The 13,337-nt window shown below is 43.5% G+C and overlaps 1 protein-coding gene across 1 annotated transcript in view; it reads right to left on the reverse strand.

Moving 5' to 3' along the window:
- The window catches only part of dock4b (dedicator of cytokinesis 4b), a 207,150-nt gene that overhangs the window by 103,520 nt on the left and 90,293 nt on the right, over window positions 1-13,337 (reverse strand). Inside the window, exons 13-14 of the mRNA XM_083757446.1 lie at window positions 10,096-10,221; window positions 352-476 (exon numbers count right to left, since the gene is read on the reverse strand). Coding sequence (XP_083613572.1) covers window positions 352-476; window positions 10,096-10,221 — 251 coding nt within the window. The remainder of the gene's footprint in view (window positions 1-351; window positions 477-10,095; window positions 10,222-13,337) is intronic.

A 13,337-nucleotide genomic window follows, 5' to 3' on the forward strand; every position in this document is an offset into this window, starting at 1 on the left:
GCGATGATGAGCTTCTCTTACCTTGAGAAGCAGTCCGTCCGCGTCCAGCACATAGACGATGATGAGCTTCTCTTACCTTGAGAAGCAGTCCGTCCGCGTCCAGCACATAGACGATGATGAGCTTCTCTTACCTTGAGAAGCAGTCCGTCCGCGTCCAGCACATAGACGATGATGAGCTTCTCTTACCTTGAGAAGCAGTCCGTCCGCGTCCAGCACATAGACGATGATGAGCTTCTCTTACCTTGAGAAGCAGTCCGTCTGTGTCCAGCACATAGACGATGATGAGCTTCTCTTACCTTGAGAAGCAGTCCGTCTGTGTCCAGCACATAGACTATGATGAGCTTCTCTTACCTTGAGAAGCAGTCCGTCCGCGTCCAGCACATAGACGCTGATTTCCACGTTGCGCGCCACGCTCTTCCCGCCCTTCTCGAACTCCCCTTTCTCCAGGGTCATATAAAGGTCGTTCCTCATCTCTCCTGCAGGGGGGGGCAGAAATCCATCCATAATGAATGCAAGCTAAGTTAATATTCCAATGACCTATATTAGCGCTTGATACTGCAGTCAGTACTAGTCACACTGCAGGACCATTATCTTCACTAGACCGGTGCCCGGCTGTAGAGCACCAAGTCACTAACGATGGAAGTTGGAGATCCTGCAATACCCGCTGTACCCGTGTCGGTGTACCCATTCCACCCATCTGTCTGGGTCTCTTTTATGCCCATATTTGGAGATTTCTGGATCTTTCTCTACTTTATTCCTATATACAGTATGGAGTTCTGTGTCAGGCATGCCCATGTATGAAGTGTTGTGATGTCAGAACAGGCCAGCTTCATGCCGTGGAGGTTCTGGACAAGGGTGTGTCCGACGGACTCGACACCGGGCTCTGCACTCCCTGTGGGGGGTGTGGAACGCGTGTGTGGAATTTGAAGTCGGTGGGCCGAACGGTTCTCGAAGTTACATGGATTACAGACATACAGACTTAAACACAGAGACTTGGTGCATTTAGTTAAGATGTGGTGTGTGTCTTATGTGTCGTCAGAAATAATGCAGCTATACAGTAGCGTACAGTATTTGAGTCGAGTTGTATTGCACCTTTATGTACCTTTATTCATGCATTCTAGTCAATAGTGAGTGTTCAAAACACGATTAACAAATTACTGTGTCCCAATGATACATTGAACACTTTCATTCAATACTCGCTGTACAGAAAACATACGTTTTTGTGACCTTGCCTTTTTTATTTTATTTTAAATTGTCGACACCCTCGTATGACGTACAGTGGAATTATATCAGACATCAGCTCACCCACTACCATTTCTCCCTCAATGCTGTCCTCCCTACCAAGGCTAGACAACACTCTAGTGATCACTGCATATCCATCAACCTGCAAAGCAACATGGGGGTGACAAGTACTTTCACCATGAGTCCCCACTAAGCTTAGATTGAATCCCCCCCCCCCCCCCAAAACAAAAAAGAAAAAGAAAAAGGCTGTCTGTCTGGTGTATCCCTCTCAGCTTTTCCACTGTCCCAACCCAGCCATCAGCATGTACAGAATGACATATCTGTCACCATGCTACACCAAATCTGTCTGTCAGGCTGTCAGCCAAGGTCAGTGGGACCCACATATCCCCCTGTGGACACTGACCAGTGACTAGGGGTGACAGGAGTCACAGCTCTGGGTACTGAGGGAAGAGGACGAGGACACTGACCAGTGACTAGGGGTGACAGGAGTCACAGCTCTGGGCACGGAGGGAAGAGGATGAGGATGGTGATTGTTCTCTTAGGTGAAATTATGAAACTACACCCTCAGCAATCAAGCTGTCAAGTTCTACACTATAGTCTAGGCAGCCAACAGGCTTTAATTCAAAGTGGGAAATTTGGTATAATATCGTTTTTTTTTTTTTTTGTCTAATATTGTATACTATACATTCATGAATCCATCTGCTGACCGGCTGTGAGCATTGAGCAATTTATTTTATAGGGGGTTATATACATATACCTGTATAAGGTGGTATAATAAGTGAACATTTTCATTACACTTTAAGTAGCATGTGACTTATCAAACTAGAGGGTTTTCATGATTCCGAATCCATTCCAAGCATTAGTTTTGCAACAAACAAAAAAAAACACTCTTGGGCTCAATTCGACCCTAGCCACTTGCCCAAATGTGATGACCTCGTCACATTTGTGATGACCCCTCTAAAACATGCTCAATACTGATAGGCAGTCAGCAGGTGGATTCTTATATAGACAATATTTTAGGCAAATAAAATATATACCAGATTTACCACTCCATGCCCCCGGCTGCCGGAGTATACTGTATACTGTCAGATATAGATTTAACATATATATCGTACCTGAACATGGACCTTAATGGCTTTATCTGGGGATTTTGTGTTTACACAAAATTCGCGTTTCACAATAATTAAACGTTGCCTGAATAATTTAGTCAACATTGGCTGGAACCCATTATGCAGTTTATAAGAACTGGATGTTTGAACTTCAGCTGTAAATCAATCTGAGTTTTAAGGCACAATTTCCGGCCAGATCATTCAAATCAATCGCTGATTTAAAATTAAAACAGCTATTTAAGTTTTTTTTTTACAGAAGACATAACAGTACAGTGACATTTGGTGTAAATTAGCCTACAGAGTGTCTGCCCCCCCCATCACTCGCACCAAAGGATATAGGCACATATTTATTTATGTATTTTAATGTTAAAGAAATACTGTCTCTGTGTTCCAAAATATCCTTAGGTATTAAGACCGGGGCAGAGGTTGTCACCAAAAATACTACAAAAATGAATGCTACACAGTATGACGACTTGAAGTGGTTAAGCCAGGAGTAGAGCTGCTTTGAAAGTGAGTCGCTGTAGTGAGACTTTCGGTAGAACAAATGATGTGTTCCGTGTGGCAGGTGTTTACCATTATCCTTCACACTAAGCCAGTGAGAGGACATACCAACTTAGAGAACGAGGACAAACAAAACATTATGTCACGTAGACAAGGACAAGGACGCTAAACCTACAATATACACTCAGACTGTACACAAGGACATGTTGTGTGTTTGTTTGCGTGCAGACGCTGTAGCAAACCAGGGCAAACAGCCAGGCCTATTCCCCAGAGAGGGCGGATCCCTAAGCACCATAGACATAATGGATCTGGGGCGTGTGCTTTCCCGAGGTTCCTTGCAAAGCATAGCGGAAGCGCGTGTCACGGAAAGGGTTCGGTAGGCCAATCAGAGATAAGACACGTTTGTTTTCTCATGCCAATAAAGCTCCCTGGATTGAATTGATATGTAGGTCCCGGAAAAGACGCGCTGTGATTGGCCAGTAGTCACTTGAGTGGCAGCGACACAGTATGCCTTCCACACTTCCACTTGACTTCCGCCTTTGTTGGAGACTGCAGCGGCCAATGGGGCATCTATTTTTTACCAGCTGCAATGCAATAGCAAGCTGAGTCTATAATCAATGTGCAAGCTAGTCCAGTAGTCCTCTAGTCCAGCTGGTTTTCTTATCCCATTCTGACCTGAGATCAGATTCATACGAGGTTTCCACTGGACACACACTGGTCTGATTAACCCATTCTGACCTGAGATCAGATTCTAAAAATGTCAGGCATTCTTCGATTTTTCAAAAATAGCAGACCTACAAGCTCGTATCGCGCCACTCGGTGGCGCGATATGAGCTTGTAGATCTGCTATTTTTCAATAGCTAAAGCATAACATGATGCTAACACCAAAATGGGTGCCCGGTCAGAATGGGTTATTGGCTGATGTGCACACCGCAAATATGTCCGGCCAGAAAGAACGACTCACAACACAATAGTTCCACCTTAGAGAAGTTTGGTTCCTACCAAAACTACTGCGCTGAAACTGACACAGAGGCAGTTATAGCGGACCCCTGCAGATAATAATAATGCAGCTGGTAATTAATTAAATCAATTTGGCCTTGTTGCACTGGGGGAGGTGATAAGAGGGAGTGTATTATCCTGTCCAGTTATTGCAGCCACTGGGAGCCTGGAAATGCCTGGTGAGTCAGTTTGGAGGAGTGAGGAAGCAGGGAACACCACTCTGTTCATGAAGAGGCTGGTATGAGGGACATTGTACAAATGAGTACAAGATTCAACTCAAACACTTGGAACCACCTTGGATGTGCATATATTGTGGCTCACCTGGTCTCTCTCTCTCCCTCCCCTACTAGGCCGACTGAACTCCAACACCACAGGGGAAAGCTGCCCCCTGTCTGAATATATATTACTGTCACTAGCCCTCTCTCTGCGCGCGCACACACACACACACACACACACACACACACACACACACACACACACACACACACACACACACACACACACACACACACACACACACACACACACACACACACACACACACACACACACACACACACACACACACACACACACACACACACACACACACGATGCATCCAAAACTAAAAACATGAGATAATAACCAAGAAAGACCTGAGGGTCCATGCCTTATTATGGTCTGTTTTGTTGGGTGGGAGTCGGGTCCTGTTCTATTATTCATTATAATGGAATACCTGATTGGATCCAAGAAGAACTTGATCAGCATTGATCAAAATGCATGAACTGTTGATGGATAACATTATTCCAGCACGAAGTAAGTGGGCGAGAGTGGAGCTCTGCGTGCCAATGAGAGTGAGTTGAGTCATAGTGGAGGACAGGTGCACAGTAAAGATGGATCTAAGTGATTGGCACTTTTAAAAACAAATGCACAAAATGCCAAAAGGTTTTCTTTGTAAATGTATTATTATTATTTTTCAAGAGGCATATACGCCCACGTGATAGAACAAATGTATCACCACAGTAACACAACATTGCAGCTTTTAATGATCCATTTAACAAGCAATGGGAACAACGCTCCTGGGTCCATTAGGTTTAGGTTAATCATGTTGGAGCCGTGAAAACAACTAGCCCATCATCCTGCAATTTAGAATTATGGGTGTTTAACTCTTGAGAGATACTCTCAGAGCTAAATTAACATTCTGGATTTTACCGTTCGGCTTGAAACATGACAAAATATAATTGTGTATAACAAAAAATATAATATGAATAATATATAATAAAAAATATAATCTTCTTACAGTGCTGTGAGCTGCCTATAATACACTGAATTGACATTGTACAAGGACAGTGTGTGTAATGCATGTGTAGTAGTGTGTGGTGAAAAATACTCTATACTTAACTTATTCAATGCAACGACTAAAAGCGGAAGAGGCTATCAAGATATAAAACAGACTGGGTCTCAGACTGCAGATGCCCCTGGTCCCTGGTCATTTAAACAGATGCCTTTTAAGTCAATTATGGCCAACAGTCGTTCTTGTGACGCAAGCTGCTATTGGCCAGACGTACAACCAATACAACCGCATGCAACATAGTACATACACATTGATACCCAATTACAACAACGCAGCCGTTCCTCCAGGCCGTGGGATCAAAACAGCTGACGCAAGGCCTGGGCCAGCGAATTATAAAAGTGAGGCTCTATGTCTTATGTCATCTGTGTGCCATCAAAAAGACTCCTGTGGATTCGACCAACATTTGAATGAGGTTGGGAACTTTGATGTCCTACCGTGTAGATTCAAACCGGGGTCTCCCACATGAGAGACTAAACGTCTACCGCGAGGCAATCCCCGCTTGCCCAGTGGAGATGTTGGCCATATGAGTTTCAGGTAGTACTACTAGTCAACCAGTAGGTGTCCTACCTGGCTGAAACCCCAGGTCAAAATGTCTCCACTTCAACCCCTGCAGATGATTTGTATCAGTGTTGATTTTGACAGCAAATGTCATTTTGATTTTAGTTTAGTCATAGTCTTTGGAATAAAACTTCATTTAGTTTTAGTCACATTAATCATCTGAAATGTTTTAGTGTTAGTCTAGTTTTAGTCGATATATCATAAGATTTTGTTAGTTGTTTTTTGTCAAACAAATTGCCTTTTTGCCTCTGTGGCGTTGTAATGTCAAAGTTGCATGCATGTCTAGGTTGCATGCTGAAAATAGCCGATCTACAAACGCACAACGCATTGCACTGCGACGGTGATGAGTTGACCACCGCTCCAGTGGTGAGGTGACCACCGGAGCTGAAATAACGTTCAGCGGTGGTGAGTAAAAACAGAGAGAAGGGCTGTGGCGGTGGTTTGCACTTCACCGCGACTCGTGACGTCATGTTGTAGTTTGGTGGTCACCTAACCACCGTAAATCCATACTATGTATGAGCCTTATGGCCCTATACGTCCTACCTGTGAGTGGGGAGTGTTGGCTGATGAATGAATATCAACATCCTAATACATCCTGATACTGGGGGGTCAAATTATGACAGGCAATTCCTGCTGTCAAACTCCATTTTAACCATGATAGATTAATCGAAAACAACCATCCTTTTTTATGGTGACTGATACTGCCCTCCTAATACGTGTTACGTGATTTACTGTTTTCATTTATAAAAATAAATAAAAGTGTCCTGCGGCCTCCGTGAAATATTCCGATAATGGATGTTTTAATATAATAATAATAATTATTATTATTATTATTACAATTATTATTATTATTATTATTATTATTATTATAATAATTATAATAATAATCTGCAGTAAGTAACTAGAAAACTAAAGCTGTGTAAGTATTGTAGCAACAGCGTTGTAGTAGTAGTAGTAATAGTAGAGATAACATTTGCCTCTGATATGTAGTGGAGCAGAAGTATAAAGCATCAACATATGTAGATAGTAAAGTAAATGTACCTCACATCACAATTGCACATACGGTTAAGTACAGAACTTGAGTAAAATTTACTTAGTTACTTTCCACCACTGTGGGGTCTAATAGGAGGAAGGACGTTTCTATAGGGAAATGTTCCCCCTCTGAAAGGCGAGGAATGGAGAGAATGCGTCCGCCTGACAGGAAGCAGTGAGGAGTGAGCACAACGTGGCTTCCTGCTATAAGAGAAGTCACATAACATAACGTCACTGTCACGTGGAAACCTCGTATGTCCACATACTGTAGTCATGAGCTAATTGTCTCCACCAGGCCGAAGGCATGGGGAGAGAGTATGTTTTGCACTCCGTCCGTGTGTCCGTCCGTCCGTCCGTCCGTGTGTGTGTGTGTGTGTGTGTGTGTGTCCGTCAGTCCGTCCGTCTGTGTACAGCTAATCTTCGGCACCGTTAACCCGGTCGAAGCCACATTTTGCACACACACTCCCTGGATGCCAACGATGATCCTCTGCCCCAAATCTTCCAGAACGGCCTGTTATAGCGCCACCAGGAGGCCGACTTTTCGCAAATCGTTACACAATATCTCTATAGTCATGTGCTCAAGACGGATCTGTCCGATATTTCATATTCCATCCGAATTGGCTAAGATTGGCTTATGCAGGATTGGCACATTTTGAACAAAAAGCCTCAAATCATGAATGCAGCGTGCAATTTACTAGGCTGAGGAACATATCTCACCCTTCTCACATTGGCCTGTTATAGCGCCACCAACAGGTGAACTTTTGCAAAACACATTTTTGGAATAGTATCCAAGAAAGGCGTAAGAAGAAATGGCACCCTTTTCACATTGGCCTATTATAGCACCACCAGGAGGCCACTGCCTGACCTGCCCTGGTGGAGACCTATGCCCCTCGGGGCACTTTATCTAGTTACTTTTCATTTAGTTCAATATTTGTAAACTTTTGACATTTTGCGGAAATAGCCAAAATATGTCCATCTACAAGCTCTCGTCGTGTCACATCGTGACGCATCAACAATTTTCCGCTGCTTTTCTGGGACACTGTCGTGCGACGAAGCAGCAGGGCATTAATTCATGGTAAAAGATAAAAGAGTTGAAACATGGAGATACACGGTTTCTGATATACTGCTGCAATGCTTTGTGGGAGGAACGGGACTGCTTCCTGTACAACTGAGCTGATTCCCTATATATGGAGCGTGCGTGCGTGCGTGCGTCCTCATCATATCTATCTCTGGGGTCGAGGTTGATTTTTCTCTGCTTAACAACAGTTACCATGGCAACACTCAGGCTTTTAAAACAGGACACACATACAGTACTGCACCTCGCACGCACGCACACATGCTTGCACGCACGCGCACACACACACACACACACACACACACACACACACACACACACACACACACACACACACACGCACGCACAGCAAAAAGGAGGGAAATGGAGAGGGTGAGGATGGCACTGATAGATACAATAAAGCACAGAATGTGTCTGGGTTAAAGACAGATTACAGAGAGAAAGAGAGAGACTGTCTATCAGACCATCATACTGGGAGACCGGTTGGGATGTCGATATGTTGATGATTATTATTTTTGTAACGTGTATGCAGGCGCTTTTGGTGTGAAGTTATATTGAGTGACGTTGTAATTGTAACATTGCAACGTCAAGCCGTGAGTGTTACTGCGAGTCTTCACTGTCTCAGACAGACAGCCAATCACGAGGTTGTTGCCAGCAGAGTAATATTGTTGGCAACTGTCGTGACAGAAATAAGCTAACCAACCTCCAAAAACCAGGCAAGCAACTGTGGGAAAAAACCAATCCAAGTTTTGCTGGAAATAAGCGGACATGGCAACCCAGCCAGAGTTACGCAAACTCTGTTCACTTCATGGGGCTTCCAAAGCAGTCCAATGGCGGCTCTTCTACATAGACTTCTATTGAATGGGGACAACGAATGAGGACCACCGGAAGTTGTTTTCTGCCCCCTCAATATCGCAACTCTTCTATTAGAGTCGACTAGGTGGCGAACATGTCGTCTACATTTCACAAGTAGATGTTAAAAAATGCAAGACAAAGTCCCCTGATGTCAAGTATTACACTAATGACTGAATGAATGAATAAATGAATGAAATAATTAATGGATATAGGGACATTTCCCCTTTTAAAAAATGCAGGTTTGGTCGAGTCCACCGCCACAATCTTTTTTACAACAGGCTGGCATGATGAATCACGAATACACATAGATTTGACAAAGAAATCATACACGTATAATAGCCAATAGCCTTACATTCAAGTGGGTGTTCATAATGTAACTGAGACAGTTAATGCTCCATGCTCTCTCTTATTTTCCCCACAGCTAACAGCCCCCCCCCCCCCCCCCCCCCCGCACACACATCTCTTAAGGAGCGTAGCTGAGGGGCTGTTGTGATTCTGAGACAATGTACTCTTTGTCACTCCTTATCTGCCTTCAACAAGCGCCAGGATGTCACCTTTACGAAGCACACAGCCACACACGCACACGGACACACACACACACACGCACACGCAGCTACCCCTGCAGGTCAGAGATTCAAATGTCACTCTGACAACGTACATAGTCAATAGGCGGCACGGGAGCTTTACTAAGCGTTGCCGAGGCAACCGGGTAACAGAGGAGAGGATTGTGGAGGACTTTGCGTGAGCCTCTTGGGCTGGGAAGCAGACATGGATGGAGGAACTAGCAGTTTTAGGGGTTTATGCGCTCTAAAAGGCGTGTATTGGCAGAGCTGAACTTAATACTGTACTAACAAGGCATCTCTGCTAGCTCAAGCCGAGGAGTCTCATTTCTGTCACACATAAAGAAATAATTCACCCAAAGAATAAACTTAAATCAGTTCATCTGCATTTTCCTTCCCATGTTTGGCCATAACACGCAAAATATCACCTCGATTTAAGAGTTTGTGTGATTGTAAAGTTAGTCACTCACGTGATGAATTCTGTCTCTGTTACAGTCCTGTGCCTTTGTCTAGAAAAGCTTGTAGATCTGATATTTTCAGCACAGGACAATGTACGACTAAATATAAATCTTTATACACTCTGGATAATAATGCTAATAGAATGTAGAAAGTCTCACTGTGTAACTTCAATTCACCAAGTCTATGGTAGCACTGTTGTCTGTTGGAACTGTGATTCACAAAATGCATAAATAAACACATTTCCTGTACATTTCCGATGCCTGCGTAATTTTGTGCCGCTAGTGACTAAAATAGGGTCTAAGTTGGAATGGTTATTGTGACAAATCAACTTTTAAAAAGGTTACACAGTATGAAACGTGCTGTTGTCTTACCAGGCATGATGACATCAGAGAAGCCCAGTTTCCTGGTGATGGACACGCCCCTGGTGAAGAGAACCATGTATTCTCTCCTCAGCTGCTCGATGTCCCCATGGAGAAGCTGGAGGGACACAGCCAGGCCTGGCACACGCACCCGCACGCACACACACACACACACACAGGTATTAGTAATAGGATGGGCAGACAAGCAAAACAATCGACGCACACCGGTATTTCTTGATCACGGTGAAATTATATTTAAAAATAAATAAATCTATCAAAAGACGATTGCACACTTCGACCTCAGTGGTCAAAAATATTAGGTACCAGAGACTAATATATCATCATATTGATCGTAGTTCGTTATTAATATTGGCCCCTACAGTACAGACAGATGTGACTGATGACCATTTGACAGTTACAGTATTGACACCCTAGCTTTGAAGTTCTTGGAGGCTATTTTTAACCACATCTACCCTACATTTCCTGCTATAGTCCACAGAGAGACTGTGGTCCATTCTGAGTAATAACGTCCGTGTCAGTGGTGGAAAGTAACTAAGTACACGTAGATCTGCTATTTTTCTAATATCTAAGACAGATAATAATACTCTGAACCCCTAATTGCTCCTGATGTGCAGGTTGGTGCCTTGCATGGTTTCCTCTGGCAATGGTGTGTGTGAATGTGTGTGTGAATGGGTGAATGTAATGCACAATCTCTGTAAAACGCCTTGGATAAAGGCGCTATATAAATGCAACATTTACTGACGTACAAAGGCCGTCATTTATCAACGCGGTGTACTGACACCTACATTTGGGTGTACACCCAGATTTAAATGAGGGCCAAAATGCCAGTACTTTTTCCTCTACTGGTCCCCGGTCTGCATGTACAATACATCATCACTGCGTTCATCTCAAATACTGTGCCGTCCTGTCTTGTCTCTGTGTCTGCAGTCATCATCACTATACAAGCTGGCTGCTTGTGTGCATGTCCTATAGTGTGTTGATGGTCCATGCCTCATTTGGCCAAAATGGAAATGGAGATCTTTATAAATACAGCAGTGAGAACTACAAAAGTACTTCAGAGAAACAACTTGGGTTTAATGCAGTGATTCACTGAAATTGAAAAACTGAAGTTCCAAAGTACAGTACTGAAGTGATTTTAACCACACCAGATTCACTATAACCAGCATCACCTATTCCAGAGAGGACCTTCTATTCCCCTCTCATCAGGTGTCACAAACCTGGGGGGGGGGGGGGCGGAGAATGGAAACTAACTTTGAGGCCCACATCAAACATCTGTGTAAAACCTCCTTCATCCATGTCAGAAATATCGGCAAACTCTATCCCACACTCCACTGCTACAGTAGGATCCTGATGAGAGTGCATAAACACATCACGTCCATTAAAGAAAGAAAAAGCAGGTGCGCTTCCTCTGGAAACTGCCCTTTGAAAATAACTTGACTAATAAACCAATTAGATGGAAAAAGCTATGCAATTTCTCATGTTTATTTCTCAAATAAACATGAGAAATTGCATCCGAGCCAGTCTTGCAAGCTTTTATTTTTTGGAGTGCCGCTTTTTCCATTTAGTTGGTTTACATCACATCCATTCTCTGTTCACTCCACTGGCTTCTCGTCTCTTCCCGGACAGAATAGAGGAACTGTTCCCGTTAGTCAGTGCATCCACGGAAACAAAAAAACTACTCGCACCACAAACCTGGACTCACAACCTCCGCTCTGCAAACACTAACCTCGGCGACCGAGCCTCATGCTTGGCCACGCCCTGACTGTGGAAAGCTCTCCCTGACCACCTGAGAGCACTACAGTCTGTTGATGCTTCTAAGAGAGGGCTAAAGACCTATCCTTTTTAACAAAGTATTTCTCACAGACACATGCAGCTTATGGCCTCGTACAGTCTTGCACGGCCCAGCACTCAAAATATCTCCCGTTTTCCAAAGCACAAAATAGTAGGCCTAACCCCTCTCAAATCCACAGCTACAGTAAGCATAGCAGATTACGGTTATTGACACTCCTTTGTAAGTACATAGTTGGAGATTGTTACTTCTTGCCTAACAATGTAATGCAAAGTGGCCAATTTTGTCCTGTATAGTGTAGACGAATGCAAATCATCTGTACAGGCAGTATTCCAGCTATCCATATGAACTCTTACAGATCTGTAAAAATGGAACGAAATGGATGTTGTTAAAACAACTGTTCTTGAACAAATGTAAAGAAATCATGCAAAAGCATCCATATACAAATTAAAACAGAAATCACAGGAAATGTCATGTTTTGAAGTCCTGCGGGAGAGCAAATAGTGTCCTCACTTCAGTCTCACAGTCTCACAGGGGGCGGGTTCTGTCGCTCCGGTTCGGTCTCTATCCTTTTATTACTTTATGGTTCGGCCCGCCCCAGGCCTCTCAGGGACTGGGATCAAAATTGGCACTCTTTTCGACCTGCAAAGCATACTTTGGCCCGTGTCCTTGTATATGGGAACAACGCAACGGCACAAGCAGACAGTGCAGTGCAGTGCTGCTATGTGAAAACGCAGCATCCCATTTGCACACTCTCAGATTATAAATGGATACCGGTACATGAAAGTTAAGGAACATAAAAAACTGAGCAGAGCAGTGGGTTATTAAGGTAGCTCTGATGTTTAACAGGCCCTAGAGAATGTGTGTCTGCCTGTGCTTTAGTGGCTGACTGGCTGTACTTAATATACTTTAATTACTCAATAAAGTAAGGCCATTTTTTCCCCCATCATAATGAAGTAAGTGATGAACAACAGGGGTGTGCTGAAGGCGCAGCTTGGTTCCGCTAGTAACTGGGAACACATCGACAAGAAAAGGATCTGTTTATGAGAGATTTGAGTTATTCAAGGGAGAAGTACTGTAGGCCTACTGTACATCAGGCATACAGGTTGGTCGAGCACGTCTCTGCTCAGTGCTCAAGCTCAAGCGGATAGCCTTAATTATGCTACAGGGTGAGTCTATGTAAATGGCGTTTACATGAAACTAAAATGAAAATAATCAATTAATTGAAACAAAAATAATACAACAAATTGATGCAACTAAATAATAATAGGCCTATAATTACATCAAAAAATATATTTCAACTAGCACTGAGCTGAGTAGCTATATGTGCACATGCACATGTGATATTATTAAAAAAAAGAAGATTGTCCTCAACACAGGGTTCTCCAACAAAGTCAGAGAAACGTTACTTTTCGTTCATGTGCTGGATTTCTCATTGCGCAAG

This window comes from Protomyctophum parallelum (genome assembly GCF_964188405.1).
Source record: "Protomyctophum parallelum genome assembly, chromosome: 22".
NCBI classification, from domain to species: domain Eukaryota; kingdom Metazoa; phylum Chordata; class Actinopteri; order Myctophiformes; family Myctophidae; genus Protomyctophum; species Protomyctophum parallelum.